This window comes from Triticum urartu, chromosome 2A (genome assembly GCF_056163025.1).
Source record: "Triticum urartu cultivar PI428250 chromosome 2A, HENAU_Tu73, whole genome shotgun sequence".
NCBI lineage: Eukaryota > Viridiplantae > Streptophyta > Magnoliopsida > Poales > Poaceae > Triticum > Triticum urartu.
In genome coordinates this window covers 713585491-713605666 of record NC_141874.1, presented here as the reverse complement: position 1 = coordinate 713605666, position 20176 = coordinate 713585491, and the positions used below count along the sequence as shown (strand labels likewise).

At 47.9% G+C, this 20176-nt stretch overlaps 1 protein-coding gene across 1 annotated transcript; it reads right to left on the bottom strand.

Moving 5' to 3' along the window:
• Positions 1 to 476: 476 nt before the first annotated feature.
• LOC125538128 (serpin-Z1-like) lies at positions 477 to 1924 on the bottom strand. The gene is made up of 2 exons (XM_048701428.2): positions 1486 to 1924; positions 477 to 1285 (listed from the first exon to the last, which is right to left on the bottom strand). The coding sequence occupies exons 1-2, from the start codon at positions 1876 to 1878 to the stop codon at positions 605 to 607; spliced, it is 1074 nt and encodes a 357-aa protein (XP_048557385.2). The 5' UTR covers positions 1879 to 1924; the 3' UTR covers positions 477 to 604.
• Positions 1925 to 20176: the final 18252 nt, after the last annotated feature.

The window sequence follows — 20176 nt, the reverse complement described above, 5'->3', positions numbered from 1 at the left end:
AAACAAGAGATGTCTTGTGTTGGGGTGGTATGCCTGGGTATTTAACTTGTTATATTTTGCTTATGGGATTAAAGTTCTTAATTTATATTGTTCAGCCTAAAGTATATAAAGCTTATATATCTTACTGTGTTGTCAAATCTGACTCTGTGTGCTGGATAGCCAACCGCACGTGTAGGTCGTGAGTTTGAATCTGAGGAGTAGCATTTTTCTTTTATGTACAATTTCTCTAGAGCAACTTTTTCGTGAGAGAGAAAAAATTATCAAGTGGCTTTTCGCAAAAAGGCAGACCACAGGCCCTGCCCTCTCCTTCTTCTCACTGACAGCGGGCCTCACGCCTAGCTGACACACCTAGTCAACGCAGCAGGCGTATACAACACCGTATTTGCACCGTCAAGCCAAGTTTTTAAACCATTTACATGTATACCACAAGTTCTAGCACTAAAGTGATTATTCGTGCCAAGTTCTAGCACCTGTGGTGTAATTGACTCAAAGCAGAATGCCGCTCTTGTCCTCCCTGATGAGGACCAGGAACGGATGATCCGCCACGAAGTCCACGCGAGCCGGTTCCTCTCCGTACAGAGAAAACCCAACATCACAGTCTTTCTCAAAAAAAAAAAAAAACATCACAGTCAGCTTCAGTGGCCGCAGCGGCCATGGTTCCATCCTCGTCCACCTCCACGACGCACTCGTGGAGCACATTCTGCACCTTTAGAGGCTCCGCCAACTCAATCATCTCCGACCAGTCGTGCGTGAAGCGGAACGGCAGCTCCAGGCCAAGACCTTGCAGCACATCCCCCGCGTCCATCTTTGATGACACCTTGAACTTTGGGATCGTGAGGTTCCCCACCTCGACGCCTCGTGCCGCCGGGACGCAGCGGGCCACGAACACGGCAGTGCCGGAGGAGCTGATCTCGCGCACCAGGGCCTGCAGGCCGTCGCGCTCGTCGGGGAGGTAGATGTGCATGCTGAACTCGTGGTTGCCTTTGCTCTCGTAGGGCAGCAGCAGGACTTTGAAGCCGGGATGGCAGCTGATTCGCTGATCGTTTGTGCTCGTCATGAACGGCACGCGCACACGGCTCCCGTCGGCGTCGGGCAAGAAGAAGTCGTCGTCCAGTGTGTTGTAAGGAATGAACGGATCTAGCCATGTGCCCCTCATATAGAGCGCGTTGCCGATGACAAGGACCGTCGAGATGGCGTCGAGGTGGCCTTCTGGCATGAGGTCCTTGATGAAGCCGCCTGTCTTGTCCTCAAACCAGCGGTTGATCTCAACCCTCGCCTCTTCCACCTTAGGTTGATTAATTCTCAATTAGTTGGACAAAACAAATTAAAAATACAGGCAATATATAGCGGTATGATCGATCGACATTTTCTCTGTGTATATATAGGAACTAGCTAGGCAAGATCTGAATTGCAGCAGAAATTAAGAGAAATGTGGTTGCCGGACGGATAATAATCAATTAAGTAGTGGAGAATTACTGTGCGTACATTCTCTCTGAATGGCATGGCTCGCACCGCGGCCTTGAACTTGGAGGCGACCTTGTCGGCGAAGGCGGGCCTCAGCCGGAGCGACGCGTCCACCCAAACGCCTACTGCGCACCGGATTTGGGGCTCCACGCCATCGGCCCTCCCGAATACAAGGGTGGCCACCTCCGAGGCGAGGGCCGCATGCGCAGCGCCGCCGGAGAGGCCCAGGAAGGAGACGATCTGGTCGAGGGTGTCGCCCGTGGCACCGGCAGCGAGAAGGACGAGCACGGAGTGGATAGACAGCGGGGAGATGGCCAGGTTGCGTTTCTCGCCGTCGCCGCTGAGTTGAAGCAGGAGCCGCGTGGAGAGGGCGGCCAGGTCCCTGATGGCTCCGGCGAGATCCTCCATCTCCATGGAACGGTGCGGCGTAGGGCGGTAGGGGTGGGTGTCTTGGTGGGTGAGGCAGTGGCGAGGTGTATCGTAACTAAGAAGGGAGTTGGGGTTTTATAATTCAAATTCCTTCCTCACGAAGTTCCAGGGTTTTACGTATTTATTGCCGGGAATGATATTACTGTACTTCGCCCTGAAGTTTTCTAGTATAAATGGATTTTTATTTTCTTTATCAGAAAATATACAATGCGTATTATACAATAACACGACATGTCATTGATCTTCTTGTAAACTTTGGAAGCGTTCCTACTCCTCATAAGGAGCCGCGTGATCTTTATTTATATGTGACAGGAAGAGCCCCTGTTCGTGGCGTACAAGTTGAGACCAATCGCTAGGATAAAGCAGTACATATAAAGAACAAGAGGAACAGGAGAGGGAATAGAGATAAAGGGAGTTTGAGATTACAACGTAGCCATGAACTTGCTGCTTATGGCCGTAGTACTGTTTGAATTTTGCTAGTAGGCCTTTGGCCCAAATCCTAACTAAAATTCTGAAATTCTCTTGGCCTATTCATGCACACATGTGAGTGAAATGAGTGAGGCTAAAGTTTAGTCCCACCCCGAAAGTTGAGAGAGAGTTGCACCTCTTTATAAGGTGAGCTCTTCTACCACTTGTATGAGCATGAGAAGAGGAGACCTACACACGCGCTCCTCCTCCTCGCTCGCCTCGCCACGCCACGCCTCGCCTCGCCTCGCCTCGCCTCGCCTCGCCTCGCCTCGCCTCAGACTATTTCAGAAGCCTAAGCATCTCCTGATGCTGACTACTGGAAGGAAGCTGTACGTAGCGAGATGGATTCCATCTTAGCTAACGGTACCTGGGACATCACTGACCGTGAAAAGTACAAGGCACGGCTTGTGGCCAAGGGTTATACCCAGAAACAAGGTGAAGACTTCTTTGATACTTACTCACCCGTGGCTAGACTGACCACAATTCGGGTGCTACTATCACTGGCTGCCTCACATGGTCTTCTCATTCATCAAATGGATGTTAAGACGGCTTTCCTCAATGGAGAGTTGAAGGAGGAAATTTACATGGATCAGCCAGATGGTTTTATAGTACCTGGTCAGGAAGGAAAGGTGTGCAAGTTATTAAAGTCTTTATATGGCCTTAAACAAGCTCCTAAGGAGTGGCATGAGAAGTTCGAAAGAACATTAACTACTGCCGGCTTTGTAGTAAACGATGGTGATAAGTGCGTGTACTATCGCTATGGTGGGGGCGAAGGAGTTATTCTTTGTCTGTATGTCGACGACATATTGATCTTTGGAACCAAACTTGATTTAATCAAGGAGGTTAAGGATTTCTTATCGCTGTTTTGAGATGAAGGATCTAGGAGTAGCTGATGTTATCTTAAACATCAAGCTATTGAGAGATGAGAATGGTGAGATCACACTGCTTCAGTCTCATTATGTGGAAAAGGTCTTGAGTCATTTTGGATATAGCGACTGCACGCCTTCTCCAACTCCATATGATGCTACTGTGTTACTTCGAAAGAATCGACGGATTGCTAGAGATCAACTGAGGTATTCTCAGATTATTGGCTCGCTTATGTATTTGGCGAGTGCCACGAGGCGTGACATGTCTTTGGCTGTGAGCAAGCTGAGTCGGTTTGTGTCAAAACCGGGAGATGATCATTGGCATGCGCTTGAGAGAGTTATGCGCTATTTGAATGGCACCGCGAGCTATGGGATTCACTACACCGGGTATCCAAGGGTACTGGAGGGTTATAGTGACTCAAACTGGATATCTGATGCTGATGAGATTAAGGCCACACGTGGTTATGTTTTTACACTTGGTGGTGGCGCTGTTTCCTGGAAGTCTTGCAAGCAGACCATCTTAACGAGGTTAACTATGGAAGCAGAACTCACAGCATTAGACACTGCCACTGTTGAAGCAGAGTGGCTTCGTGAACTCTTGATGGACTTACCTATGGTTGAAAAACCAATACCCCCTATCCTTATGAACTGTGATAATCAAACTGTGATCGTCAAGATAAACAGTTCTAAGGACAATATGAAATCCTCAAGGCATGTGAAGAGGAGACTAAAATCTGTCAGAAAATTGAGGAACTCCGGATTTATTACGTTGGATTATATCCAAACGTCGAAAAACTTGGCAGATCCCTTCACAAAGGGTCTATCATGTAACGTGATAGATAATGCATCGATGGAGATGGGTTTGAGACCCACCGCATGAGTTGTCCATAGTGGTAACCCACTCTATGTGATCGGAGATCCCGTGAAGTAGAAGTGGGAGACAAGCTGTTGGTCAGCTGGGAGGAGAGTATCCCTATATTAATTATCCCACTCCGTGAAGATGCAATACTCTCCTGATCTGCATGGCAGGTTGATACTTATCTTAATGTGTTCCAAGTGGCTTATTCGGGTAAGCAGAGATGTTGTCCTCAAGAACATCTTCTGAGGAACACACCTATATGAATTTGACTGTTAACGTCGCAGTCTGTGAGAATTGGGTGTTCTCTAATAAATTCATGAAAGGCCCTGGAGTATGACGTATACGCTCCACCCGCGGGGAAGCCTTGCGGCAGCCCAATATCGGTCAAGAATTTGTCTGAAACTAGTTTCACAGAAAACTTGTAGTTCAAGGCATAGTCCACTATTCAAGTTGTGATCTAGTGTAGCATAAATTTCTAAGTGGAAGTTCAACTTCACAGTCTCCACTAAGCACCGATATATAAAACAATGTTTTGGAACTAATTGATGAGATGTGCCAATGAGACTTTGTGGGGGATTGTTGAAATTTTGCTAGTAGGCCTTTGGCCCAAAGCCCAACTAAAATTCTGAAATTCTCTTGGCCCATTCATGCACACTTGTGAGTGGAGTGAGTGAGGCTAAAGTTTAGTCCCACCCCGGAAGTTGAGAGAGAGTTGCACCTCTTTATAAGGTGAGCTCTTCTACCACTTGTATGAGCATGAGAAGAGGAGACCTACACGCACGCTCCTCCTCCTCGCTCGCCTCGCCACGCCACGCCTCGTCACGACGCGCCGCGGGTTGCGGGATTGAGCCGAGCCGAGGACAGAGCTATGCACGTTGTCTATATTTTTGCTGCATGGGAAAATTAATGAGTCATTAATTAATAATTAACGGACGCGTTAATTACTGAACCGTTTCCGATTTTTTTGGATCGTGACGACTCGGACGTGGGGTTTACTCCCACGACCTACCCGGCACGCACTATATAGTCAGGCAAACGTCTACCCTAGCCGCCGCCGCTTCGTATGGTTTCTCACCACCGTTCCAGATCATAGCGCCGCCAAGCAAGTCTTCTCCATCCCTCCTTCCGGCGTGCACCGCGTGAAGGGACAGCAGGCCTCCGGAACCCCACCTCTCATGATCCTGTATGGGAGAGGGGCGATCAGGTTTTTGGGGAGCGCACTCGCGCGACTGCTGGCAGCGACGACTTCGCGAACGACGACTTCTTCCCCGACCTCGGCAACCTCGTCCTCGACGACATGGGCGACAACGTCAACGCCGGCGGTGCTGCACCCGCTGCACCGTATGTGATTCTATCCTTCCTGTTCGAGATCGTGGTAGAATTCATGCTTCTAGTATGTGCCCTAGATGTGATATGTTCATCTGCTATGCTAGTTCGCATGATTAGTTTAATCTCTGCTGCTGTGGTCATGATTTATCTTCTGTTTATTCGGATTAAATCTCGTACTAATTTGCTCATATTTCCAACAATCCAAAAACCTGATTATAGGCAATTTACTCCGAGTGGTTTTGCTGCGCATCTGAAGCCGCCTGCCTTTAAGGGGGCGCAATATAAGAGGTGGCGCACGAGAGCAGTCTACTGGCTTCAGACCATGAGCTGCTATGATGCCACCAAGGGCAAGCCTGAGGGCGATCTTAATCCAGCACAGCTGGAAGCTTTTGAGAAGATCGATATCCTCTTTAAAGGCGCTCTTCTGAGTGTTCTTGATGACTCCATTGTGGATTCGTATATGTAGTTTGACAACGGCAAGGACATGTGGGCTGCGCTCGAGGCCAAGTTTGGTGCCTCAGACGCCGGCAGCGAGTTGTACGTCATGGAGCAATTCTATGACTACAAGATGACTGATGAGCGCCCTGTTGTACAGCAGGCTCATGAGATACAGTCGCTCGCAAAAGAACTTGAGTACTTCAAGTGTGTGTTGCCGGACAAATTTGTTGCCGGAGGCATCATTGCCAAGCTTCCACCTTCGTGGAACAATTTTTCTACTTCCCTGAAACACAAGAGACAAGAGTTTTCCGTTGCGGATTTCATTGGTACTCTTGATGTTGAAGAGAAGGCGAGAGCAAAGGACACACGTGGTTGAGTTGCTGAGGGAGGTTCTAGTGCCCACATGGTACAGAAGAAGAACTCCCAGCCCAACAAGTTCAAAAACAATAAGAACAAAACTCAGGGCAAAGGCAAGTTTGATACAAAGAACAAGCCATCACATTCTACCAACTTCAAGAAGAATTCTCATAAGAAGGGGAAGGGACTTTGCCATGTCTGCGGTGATCCTAATCACTGGGCTCCGAAGTGTCCTAACCGCTTTGAGGAGCGCGAACATGAGAAGAGCGGCAAGTCCGCTAATGTTGTCATCGGTGATACTGATATGAAGGAATCAGGGTATGGTATTTTTCCTACCATCCTTTCAGTATTTCAATCCCCTGATTGGTTAATTGACACCGATGCCAATGTACATGTTTGTGCTGACGCCTCCATGTTTTCTTCTTACCAGGCAACAGGGACTTCACCCGTGCTGATGGGGAACGGGTCACATGCCATCGTTCGAGGTGTTGGTACGGTCGATCTGAAGTTTACTTCGGAGAAGACTGTGCGTCTGAAGAACGTTCATCATGTGCCGTCCATCAATAAAAATCTCGTTAGCAGTTCCCGTTTATGTCGAGATGGTTTTAAGTTGGTTTTCGAATCCAATAAAGTTGTAATTTCTAAGTGTGGACAATTTTTTGGAAAAGGATCTGAGTGCGGAGGCTTGTTCCGCCTATCTTTGTCAGATATTTGCACTAAAGTTATTAATAATGTTTGCCACAATAATGAGTCTGATATTTGGCATTCACGACTCTGTCATATTAATTTTGGTTGCATGACGCGGTTAGCCAATATGAATTTAATTCCAAAAATCTCTACTGTCAAAGGCTCCAAGTGCCAAGTATGTGTGCAAGCTAAGCAACCTCGCAAGTCCCATAAGACTGCAGAGGCAAGAGACTTGGCACCACTAGAGCTTATATATTCTGATCTTTGTGACATGAATGGCGTGTTGACAAAAGGTGGAAAGAGATACTTCATGACGTTGATTGATGACTCCACTAGATATTGTTATGTGTATCTTCTGAAATCAAAAGATGAGGCTTTGACTTTCTTTAAAAACTATAAAGCTAAGGCAGAGAACCAACTTGATCGAAAAATTAAACGGCTTAGGTCCGATCGTGGTGGAGAGTATTTTTCCAATGAATTTGATCTGTTTTGTGAGGAACATGGTATAATCCATGAGAGGACGCCTCCCTACTCACCCCAGTCAAATGGGGTAGCCGAAAGAAAGAACCGAACTCTAACTGATATGGTTAACACCATGTTAGACACTTCGGGTCTATCCAAGGAATGGTGGGGGGAGGCGCTAATGACTGTGTGTCATGTCCTAAACTGAGTTACCACAAAGCATAAGACCATGACTCCATTTGAGGAATGGGAAAGGAAAAGGTTGAAGTTCTCTTACCTACGTACTTGGGGTTGTTTGGCGAAAGTCAATATACCAATTCCCAAGAAGCGCAAGCTTGGACCAAAAACCGTGGATTGTGTTCTTCTAGGCTATGCTTTTCATAGCATCGGCTATAGATTTTTGATAATAAAATCTGAGGTATCTGACATGCATGTTGGTACGATTATGGAATCAAATGATGCAACTTTTTTTGAGGACATATTTCCTATGAAGGATATGTCGAGTTCATCAAATCAGGAGATACCTACTCCATCTAGTGAGGAATTCACTGTAATTCCTGAACGCACCATTGCGATGGAACACGTTGAGAATCCTGTTGAGGGTAACAATGGAACTCCTGTGAGGCGTAAGAGACAGAGGACTGCAAAGTCTTTTGGTGATGATTTCATTGTGTACCTCGTGGATGACACACCCAGGACTATTTCAGAAGCCTATGCATCTCCTGATGCTGACTACTGGAAGGAAGCTGTACGTAGCGAGATGGATTCCATCTTAGCTAACGGTACCTGGGAGATCACTGACCGTCCTTATGGGTGCAAACCTGTAGGATGTAAGTGGGTGTTCAAGAAGAAGCTTAGACCTGATGGTACGATTGAAAAATTCAAGGCACGGCTTGTGGCCAAGGGTTATACCCAGAAAGAAGGTGAAGACTTCTTTGATACTTACTCACCCGTGGCTAGACTGACCACAATCCGGGTGCTACTATCACTGGCTGCCTCACATGGTCTTCTCGTTCATCAAATGGACGTTAAGACGACTTTCCTCAATGGAGAGTTGAAGGAGGAAATTTACATGGATTAGCCAGATGGTTTTGTAGTACCTGGTTAAGAAGGAAAGGTGTGCAAGTTATTAAAGTCTTTATATGGCCTTAAACAAGCTCCTAAGGAGTGGCATGAGAAGTTCGAAAGAACATTAACTACTGCCGGCTTTGTAGTAAACGATGGTGACAAGTGCATGTACTATCGCTATGGTGGGGGCGAAGGAGTTATTCTTTGTCTGTATGTCGACGACATATTGATCTTTGGAACCAAACTTGATTTAATCAAGGAGGTTAAGGATTTCTTATCTCGCTGTTTTGAGATGAAGGATCTAGGAGTAGCTGATGTTATCTTAAACATCAAGCTGTTGAGAGATGAGAATGGTGGGATCACACTGCTTCAGTCTCATTATGTGGAAAAGGTCTTGAGTCGTTTTGGGTATAGCGACTGCACGCCTTCTCCAACTCCATATGATGCTACTGTGTTGCTTCGAAAGAATCGACGGATTGCTAGAGATCAACTGAGGTATTCTCAGATTATTGGCTCGCTTATGTATTTGGCGAGTGCCACGAGGCGTGACATGTCTTTGGCTGTGAGCAAGCTGAGTCGGTTTGTGTCAAAACCGGGAGATGATCATTGGCATGCGCTTGAGAGAGTTATGCGCTATTTGAAAGGCACCGCGAGCTATGGGATTCACTACACCGGGTATCCAAGGGTACTGGAGGGTTATAGTGACTCAAACTGGATATCTGATGCTGATGAGATTAAGGCCACACGTGGTTATGTTTTTACACTTGGTGGTGGCGCTGTTTCCTGGAAGTCTTGCAAGCAGACCATCTTAACGAGGTTAACTATGGAAGCAGAACTCACAGCATTAGACACTGCCACTGTTGAAGCAGAGTGGCTTCGTGAACTCTTGATGGACTTACCTATGGTTGAAAAACCAATACCCCCTATCCTTATGAACTGTGATAATCAAACTGTGATCGTCAAGATAAACAGTTCTAAGGACAATATGAAATCCTCAAGGCATGTGAAGAGGAGACTAAAATCTGTCAGAAAATTGAGGAACTCCGGATTTATTACGTTGGATTATATCCAAACGTCGAAAAACTTGGCAGATCCCTTCACAAAGGGTCTATCACGTAATGTGATAGATAATGCATCGATGGAGATGGGTTTGAGACCCACCGCATGAGTTGTCCATAGTGGTAACCCACTCTATGTGATCGGAGATCCCGTGAAGTAGAAGTGGGAGACAAGCTGTTGGTCAGCTGGGAGGAGAGTATCCCTATATTAATTATCCCACTCCGTGAAGATGCAATACTCTCCTGATCTGCATGGCAGGTTGATACTTATCTTAATGTGTTCCAAGTGGCTTATTCGGGTAAGCAGAGATGTTGTCCTCAAGAACATCTTCTGAGGAACACACCTATATGAATTTGACTGTTAACGTCGCAGTCTGTGAGAATTGGGTGTTCTCTAATAAATTCATGAAAGGCACTGGAGTATGACGTATACGCTCCACCCGCGGGGAAGCCTTGCGGCAGCCCAATATCGGTCAAGAATTTGTGTGAAACTAGTTTCACAGAGAACTTGTAGTTCAAGGCATAGTCCACTATTCAAGTTGTGATCTAGTGTAGCATAAATTTCTAAGTGGAAGTTCAACTTCACAGTCTCCACTAAGCACCGATATATAAAACAATGTTTTGGAACTAAATGATGAGATGTGCCAATGAGACTTTGTGGGGGATTGTTGGAATTTTGCTAGTAGGCCTTTGGCCCAAAGCCCAACTAAAATTCTGAAATTCTCTTGGCCCATTCATGCACACATGTGAGTGGAGTGAGTGAGGCTAAAGTTTAGTCCCACCCCGGAAGTTGAGAGAGAGTTGCACCTCTTTATAAGGTGAGCTCTTCTACCACTTGTATGAGCATGAGAAGAGGAGACCTACACACGCGCTCCTCCTCCTCGCTCGCCTCGCCACGCCACGCCTCGTCACGACGCGCCGCGGGTTGCGGGATTGAGCCGAGCCGAGGACAGAGCTATGCACGTTGTCTATATTTTTGCTGCATGGGAAAATTAATGAGTCATTAATTAATAATTAACGGACGCGTTAATTACTGAACCGTTTCCGATTCTTTTGGATCGTGACGACTCGGACGTGGGGTTTACTCCCACTACCTACCCGGCACGCACTATATAGTCAGGCAAACGTCTACCCTAGCCACCGCCGCTTCGTATGGTTTCTCACCACCGTTCCAGATCATTGCGCCGTCAAGCAAGTCTTCTCCATCCCTCCTTCCGACGTGCACCGCGAGAAGGGACAGCAGGCATCCGGAACCCCGCCTCTCGTGATCCTGTACGGGAGAGGGGCGATCAGGTTTTTGGGGAGCGCACTCGCGCGACTGCTGGCAGCGGCGACTTCGCGAATGACGACTTCTTCCCCGACCTCGGCAACCTCGTCCTCGACGACATGGGCGACAACGTCAATGCCGGCGGTGCTGCACCCGCTGCACCGTATGTGATTCTATCCTTCCTGTTCGAGATCGTGGTAGAATTCATGCTTCTAGTATGTCGTGGTTTTGTCACGGCAGATGTCCTAGCGTGAGGACTTAGTCGTGAAGCCAACGCATCTATGTGGTAGCTTGAGAGGGGTTGAGAGGAATCGAGAGACGCAACACAAGACAGGGATTTAGACAGCTTCGGGCCCCGGGAAACATCATCCGGTAACAACCCTACATGCTGTTTGAGGCTAGGTCTCATTATCATCACGAGGGAGTCGCCGTAAACCGGCTCTCCTCTTTGTGTCTATCCCTAAGATTGTTTCTTCTTGCTTGTAGCTTGTCCCTCTTTGGGGAGCCCTACCCCTCCTTATATATGTTGAAGAGGTGGGTTACATGTAGAGTCCAACTCGGACTTAAGACTTAACTATTCTGACTTATCTTCATGGGCTTCTTAACATCTTGGGCTTCATAACGTCTTAGGCTTCATAACCCCTGGCAACCCAGTTATCACTGTTTGCCAGTTTAACATTGTCTGCCAGTTTAACATTGTCTACCGGTTTAACATTGTCTGCCGGTTTAACATTGTCTGCCGGTTTAACATGGTCTGACTTAACTCCAGCCGGTTTACCGTCTGTCATAGCCATCTGTCTTAACTGTCTGCCTTAACTGTCCGCCGGTTTAACATCCGCCGGTTTAACATCCGCCGGTTTAACATCCACCGGTTTACCAAGTCCCAGCCGGTTTACAACTCCGGCCGGGTCATACCGCGGGGTATATCCCTGACATTAGCCCCCGGTTTAATTTGGATTTATCCATGTTAAACTAATCCTGATCCTCTTTAAATCCTTGTCATTTCCTTCCAGAAAATCCGGGTCAATAGGCCAGCTTCATAATCAATTTGCTGACATTGGTTTGTCACAGAGAAATATTGTGAAGAATAACTCCTTTGACTCAGCTCCCAATGCTTAACAAAAATATTGGTCTTTAAAATACTCATCTGATCTTCACCCGGTTTAAGAATGTAGAACTTTGCCGGTTTACAAATATTGATGGCACCGGATCATAACTATTTGTAAACATCAAGCTTGAAAATATACCTCCTTTGTATGCATATCACTTGTAGCCACCGAGTCTTAAGAAGGGAGCGTAGTAACTGCTTTAAGACTTGCTTCAATATGAATGTCACAGGCTTGAAGAAATCCATGTTGTTTATCCTAGTCACTTAGTAAAAACTGAATACTCCATATTATGTAGCCCCCAAGTTTCGGGTTGTCTTGCTTGCAGCAACCTGGGACTTGAAATTGCCTTATGCTCATAAAAACTTCAACCAGTGTAGCCCCCAAGGGCCGGGTCATTTATGCAAATAATGAGCAGGGACTTGAATTGTTGACAGGAGCAATTGGTAGCCCCCAAGGGCCGGCTCATTATGATGTGATAAGTCGGGTCTTCAATAAGACTAATAAAAATGACTTTGCATTAGCCCCCAAGTGTCATGGTGCATGCTTGCAGCGACATGAGACTTGCATATTTGATATAATCTTCAGTTGAATAATGTAGCCCCCAAGTGCCGGGTCGTGAGCCTACAGCGACTCGGGACTATTCCTTCAATTGTAAAATAAATCATATCCATTGATAATATAATAGCCATTGTGCTAAAGCGACTTTGAAAACCTTCATCATAATACTGGTTATTGATAACCATAATAAAATCCAGCCATGTTGGCTATTTGAAGGTTTGAATAATACAATCCAATGATTTATGAGCGCATGATTCCAATAGCGCAATCCAAATATATACTGGTGACTTATAGTCGAAACCAGACCGGTCTGATAGTCTCCGGATTATGATTTGACCGTGTTTCATCAATTTGTAATTGACAGTCGAACCGGTTTAATAATGTCGGCTTGAAAACACAATAAAAGAAATAGTTTAAAAGAGAACAAAATTCAAGCAAAGGCAAATATAAAACCATTGCAAATGAGGCTTTGAGCCGATCAAGAGGCATTACCATGGTCGGACACGACCAAGCCCCCAAAAGGCGTAGCTATGGTTCGAGTCAGCCAGGTCCCCAAATGATGCATTGGCATTACGCCGATCAAGAGGTGTAGCGATGGTTCGGGTTCGACCAAAGCCCCCAAGTGATGCTGTGGCACTAGGCCGATCAAGAGGCGTGACTATGGTTCAGACGTGACCACAAGTCCCCAAGTGATGTTGTGGCTTTACGCCTATCAAAAGGTGTTGCTATGGTTCGGACGCGACCAAAGCCCCCAAGTGATGTTGTGGCATTGAGCCGATCAAGAGGTGTGACTATGGTTCAGACATGACCAAGCCCCCAAGTGATCAATAATATGATAAGCCAATAAGGCTGGATACCCATGTTTGAACTGCGCATCATGGCAGCAGGTCCTCTTTGGCACCCTTTAACTTTTCGTAAGAGATAAATCCTTCTTGAACCGGGATTTTGAACCGGATATTGAGAGCTTCAAAGCTATGTGGGAGAACAAATTTCCCTTAAACCGGATTGCAAACCGGAATCTTCATTTTCAGCTAGAAATTTTCTGACGGCCTTTTAACTCAAACTTGCGAGAGGTTAATTCCTTTTTAAACTGGATTTGAGCACTTCAGAGCTTTGTGGTAGAATAGATTTCCCTTGAACCGGATTATAAACCGAAAGTATCATTGTGAGCCGGAATATTTCTGACGGCCTTTAAATTTTCATCAATATAACCGTAACCTCCGGGACCGGGTTATCTTTTCCTTTAACATCCTGGGACACTTGAATTTGCTGAAACTGGCAAGACTTGTTGATTCATATCATCGTAGCCCCCGAGTCTTAAGATGACTCAAGGAGTTGTCTTGAGATTCTCCGTACTTTGACCATAGTAGAAGGTATATATCATTGGTGTTGATAACGCGATGTAAATCCACAGAAGGCTGAGGTGACTGCGGCGGGTTATAAATGATCCCATATGAGCCGTGTCAGCAACTCGGCCAATGGTTCCTTCCAACTGGCTATTTGAAGTTGATCAAACTGTAGTGGCAGCGATTTGTGTGCATGTCCATTGAACCATTAGTGCAGACGGCGGCTGATGATAACTTGCCTCCAATTTGCTAAAAGAAAAACGGGCTACCCAAGTTGTGACTTGTTCATACGCAATAAACAGCTCGTGCAGACAGGTGCGGCCCGATATGTTGATGTAGACCAGGCCACGAGAGACGGACAGCAAAGACGACCGCGGCATCAGAAGCGGCACGGACAGATGAGTCGGCCGCGGTGTTATAAGCCGGCTCGGACGGGCGAGTTAATCGCGGGCGCGGTCCCGGCAAGCTGATGTAAACATGGCCACAGGGATGACGACGTGCTCACGTTCATTCACCAGGTGGCATGACACGGACGAAACACCAGTGCAGAATGTTGCTAGTGCGTGCTCCGCGCCCGTAATATAACGCCTCATTTGTAATGATCAATTATCCTGCGTCAAAAAATATCACATGCCAAAGCAATTGTTCCTTGACAAAAATATTATGCGCTAATAAAATAGTCCTTAGATGGATATCACCTGATATGTTAAGACGGAAATTATCCGCCGCGGAGTTGATGATCACCCCGATAAAGCTGATTTATTGTCCAATCGCGCGTAGTTGCGTTGAACCCGAGCAGCGGCTCACTTGCACTTAATAAACATCTCATGCAGACAGCACAGACAGCTGCTGATAATATAGACCGGATCACATGGTGGCGGTTTGCACATGTCCATTGGACAGCTTGCATGGGCAAGTGTAACCCTAATATGCTGATATAGATTGGTCCTGCATATAAAAATATACAAACCAACATAATTGTTCTTTGACAATAACAATATCTATCAAATAAAATAAACTTGAATGAATATCACCTGATTTTTTTTATCGGATGCTGACACTTAATAATGTCTGAACATAGCCCAACGCAGATGTATGTTGTGATCTGATGTAGCACTGCCTCATATATGTCTGGGTAGACAGACTGAAATATCAAATGTTGAAGTCTATGCTATCCTTCATATTCTAGCACTTGATCACTCGGTCTTCCCGACTTGATTTAGTACTTGGTCCATGTAATGTTGCTACCCACTCAGGTTGAATCTTTTCAACAAGTGCATGGGTCTTGCCTTGAAAACTGACCCGCCTATGACTGATGATCGTACAGCCTGAACCCGTGCAAGTCTTTCTTATGGCAAACTATTGCTCTTGCAAGGACAGATCACACTAAGTGCAAACAGAACCTTGATAACTGACAGCGTTTTAGGGGCTGAACCGATCTGACCCCCTTTTTCTCCCAATCTTCAGCACCAGAGGCTAGACTTTTGTATTTTGTTTTAGAACACGCTGATGTATCAACGGAAATGCCTTACGCTTTGTAGAATCACTACCACATCAATCCAATCGTGCACCTGCCATCAGCAATGATCAGATGTACACACAGGGGTGGCTCGTGGCGGCTCAAACCGGACCGGGTTAGGCGACACGAAACTGTCTCGAGGTACGCCTACAGCCGCGGGTCAAAGCGACATGAGGCCTGCCCGGGGTGGCTTATTACACAGCCAGCAAAGGCAGCGGTGGTTTAGGCGGGGTCCACGGCGGTTTAAGCGAGGACCACGGTAGTTTAGGCAACTGTGGTTCAGCGAAACAACAAGCCGGCTTAGCCAAGGCCATGGTAATAGCAAGTCGCGACTCACCGGAGAAGCAGCAACTTAGCAAGGCGGAACGGAGGTGACGCCGGTTTGGCGAAGGCGAGTTGCGGCAGCTCAGGTCACCGGGAGGCGGCAGAAACAGCAACTCGGAGGCGGGCCGCCGCGTGAGGGGCGCGACGCAGCAACCCGGCGAAAGTGAGCCGGTGAAAGCGGTGCGATAAAAGCCGGCCCTCGATGGTGGCGGCTCACAGGGCGAAGCAACGGAGGCGGAGCCCCACGGCGGCTGTTCGACATGGCAGTTTAACCCGGCGAAGGCGGTTTGGAGGCGCGGAGGCCCGGTACAGGGCACACCGCAGCCGCGGGAACACCGCGCAGAAGCAAGTGCTTGACCCGGGACTGGGAGCACCGTGGAGATGACCCGTGGGCGGTTCGGTGGAGACGAGGGTGCGGACAAGGCCTGGAGAAGATGAGCAGCCGTCCACGGCGGGTCGCACGGGGGGAGTCCCGCAGAGGCGGAGCCCGACGACTTGAAGACGAGGTTGTGGTGGCGATTCTGACGCGGCTGGTTTGACGAGGCGATGGCGGTTTAGAACGACGGGGCAGGGGCGCCGGCGGTTCGACCATGGAGACAGGCGAGACGACTCGGGGTCGCGAGCCTGGGCGGTTTAGAAGCAGGGGCGTCGGCGGTTCACGGCGACAGGGCAGGGTCAACTTGGCCAATGGAAGCGCCTCGGTGGTGAAAAACGGGCGAGCTATGGCGACTGGAGGTGGCTCGGAGCCAGCGGAGGCGGAGTAAAGCAGAGTGGCGATTTACAACAGCGGAGGAGCAGGGCGTCTCAGGGCAACAGAGATGAGTCCGGGGCGGCCCGGCACCGGTTCGGCGGCGGCTCGGAAGTGGGTGCGAGGCACGGGTGCAGCGGCAGGTTGGAACGAGTCTACGCCGGATCGGTGCTGCGGGCAGCTCAGAAGCTGCATGTCAAAGCGGAGGGATGAGCTGGCGGCAGCCGGAGCCGGTTCAAGGCGAGGCCAGCTTGGCGCGAGGTCGGCGGCGGTTTGGCATGAGCAACCCGGAGGGCAGCGGAGGCTGAGCTGACGGGTTGGAGAAGAACAGAGGCCGAGGCCGGCGACGGCAGCTCGGGCGACTCAGCGCGGGGTCTGTTTCTGGGTCGTCCGCCTTGCCAAGTCGTCCGCCTCACCTTTACGGGCCGTAACCAGTTGAACAGACCAGGTCATGGCCTGTTTCTCTCTCTCTTTTTTATAGTAATCTTCCCTTGAGAATCTAAGCACTGGCACTGGCATCTAATACCCTGGCAATCTGATGTGATGGCTTGTCTTCATCTTCACCTTGGCTTCCGTCCAACACGTGAGACGTACTGGCTGAATTAGTACTTTGACTTTAAGCGGTGATTTGGGTCTTCCCATGAGGACGTAAGTAGCTTCATCAGTTTGTTCGCTTCCCAAACTTTGAGATTTGAAGCGAACCTGCATACATCAGCGGCTCGAACGCAATCTGCTTTACGCGTAATTTTTCCATCCTGTCCCAAAACGGAGATAGGGTTCATAGTAACCCGGCGGCAGCCGCGTCTGAGGTGCTGCCACAGGAAAATTTCTCTGTTCCAGCTTCTGACAATGGTGTAGCGGAAATAGATCCGGTTCAATGGATCGCGAGGTCACAGCAGCACGCAGTACGCAACCCTCGTCATCTTTATCCCAGAAAGCGATCAGCAGCTACCAGTTGATACCCTCGGATGCTCTGAAAGCTCATAGGTACGGTACAGTAGTAATGCAACATGCCGGATTGGATAAAGCTTCAGTTCATCTCGGCGGATCAAAATTGATCAGACAAACCGCCGGACAGTAGCTACGAACAGACCCTGACCCTGACTGTTTTTGACTTTGGACCAATCTTGTATTTTGTTGCTCTGACTGCTTAATATTGAAACAACATAACTCCTCCGTTGATGACTCTTCTTTATCTTGAAAAATTGCAAACTTCTCGAACTTTAGAAAAGATCCCTCCAAGAACTCGACACCACCGTGCGCAGGCCCCACGGTGGGCGCCAACTATCGTGGTTTTGTCATGGCAGATGTCCTAGCGTGAGGACTTAGTCGTGAGGCCAACGCATCTATGTGGTAGCTTGAGGGGTTGAGAGGAATCGAGACACGCAACACAAGACAGGGATTTAGACAGCTTCGGGCCCCGGGAAACATCATCCGCTAACAACCCTACATGCTGTTTGAGGCTAGGTCTCATTATCATCACGAGGGAGTCGCCGTAAACCGGCTCTCCTCTTTGTGTCTATCCCTAAGATTGTTTCTTCTTGCTTGTAGCTTGTCCCTCTTTGGGGAGCCCTACCCCTCCTTATATATGTTGAAGAGGTGGGTTACATGTAGAGTCCAACTCGGACTTAAGACTTAACTATTCTCACTTATCTTCATGGGCTTCTTAACATCTTGGGCTTCATAATGTCTTGGGCTTCATAACCCCTGGCAACCCAGTTATCACTGTTTGTCGGTTTAACATTGTCTGCCGGTTTAACATTGTCTGCCGGTTTAACATTGCCTGCCGGTTTAACATTGTCTGCCGGTTTAACATTGGTTGCCGGTTTAACATTGTCTACCGGTTTAACATTGTCTGCCAGTTTAACATGGTCTAACTTAACTCCTACCGGTTTACCACCAGCCGGTTTATCGTCTGTCATAGCCATCTGTCTTAACTGTCTGCCTTAACTGTCCGCCGGTTTAACATCTGCCGGTTTAACATCCGCCGGTTTAACATCCGCCGGTTTACCAAGTCCCAACCGGTTTACAACTCCGGCCGGGTCATACCGCGGGGTATATCCCCGACATAGTATGTGCCCTAGATGTGATATGTGTTGGGGAACGTAGTAATTTCAAAAAATTTCCTACGCACACGCAAGATCATGTGATGTATAGCAACGAGAGGGGAGAGTATGATCTACGTACCCTAGTAGATCGACAACAGAAGCATTTGGTTGATGTAGTCGTACGTCTCCACGGCCCGACCGATCAAGCACCGAAACTACGGCACCTCCGAGTTCTAGCACACGTTCAGCTCGATGACGATCCCCAGACTCCGATCCAACAAAGTGTCGGGGAAGAGTTCCGTCAGCACGACGGCGTGGTGATGATCTTGATGCACTACTGCTGCAGGGCTTCGCCTAAGCACCGCTACAATATTATCGAGGACTATGGTGGCTGGGGGCGCCGCACACGGCTAAGAATAAGATCACGTGGATCAACTTGTGTGTCTCTGGGGTGCCCCTGCCTCTGTATATAAAGGACCAAGAGGGGCAGGCCGGCCGGCCACACAGGGCGCGCCAGGAGGAGTCCTACTCCCTTCGGGAGTAGGACTTCTCCCCCAATCCTAGTTGGAATAGGACTCGCGAGGTGGGAAAAGAGAGAGAGAGAAGGAAGAGGGCGCCGGCCCCCTCTCTCCTTGTCCTATTCGGACTAGGGGGGAGGGGCGCGCGGCCCAGCCCTGGCTGCCTCTCCTCTTCTTCCACAAAGGCCCGTTAAGGCCCATGTAGCTCCCGGGGGGTTCCGGTAACCTCCCGGTACTCCGGTAAAATCCCGATTTCACCCGGAACACTTCCGATATTCAAACATAGGCTTCCAATATATCAATCTTTATGTCTCGACCATTTCGAGACTCCTCGTCATGTCCGTGATCACATCCGGGACTCCGAACAAACTTCAGTACATCAAAATGCATAAACTCATAATATAACTGTCATCGTAACCTTAAGCGTGCGGACCCTACGGGTTCGAGAACAATGTAGACATGACCGAGACATGTCTCTAGTCAATAACCAATAGCGGGACCTGGATGCCCATATTGGCTCCTACATATTCTACGAAGATCTTTATCGGTCACACCGCATAACAACATACGTTGTTCCCTTTGTCATCGGTATGTTACTTGCCCGAGATTCGATCGTCGGTATTCCAATACCTAGTTCAATCTCGTTACCGGCAAGTCTCTTTACTCGTTCTGTAATACATCATCCCGCAACTAACTCATTAGTTGCAATGCTTGCAAGGCTTAAGTGATGTGCATTACCGAGAGGGCCCAGAGATACCTCTCCGACAATCGGAGTGACAAATCCTAATCTCGAAATACGCCAACCCAACATGTACCTTTGGAGACACCTGTAGAGCACCTTTATAATCACCCAGTTACGTTGTGACGTTTGGTAGCACACAAAGTGTTCCTCCGGCAAACGGGAGTTGCATAATCTCATAGTTATAGGAACATGTATAAGTCATGAAGAAAGCAATAGCAACATACTAAACGATCGGGTGCTAAGCTAATGGAATGGGTCATGTCAATCAGATCATTCACTTAATGATGTGATCCCGTTAATCAAATAACAACTCCTTGTTTATGGTTAGGAAACATAACCATCTTTGATTAACGAGCTAGTCAAGTAGAGGCATACTAGTGACACTCTGTTTGTCTATGTATTCACACATGTATTATGTTTCCGGTTAATACAATTCTAGCATGAATAATAAACATTTATCATGATATAAGGAAATAAATAATAACTTTATTATTGCCTCTAGGGCATATTTC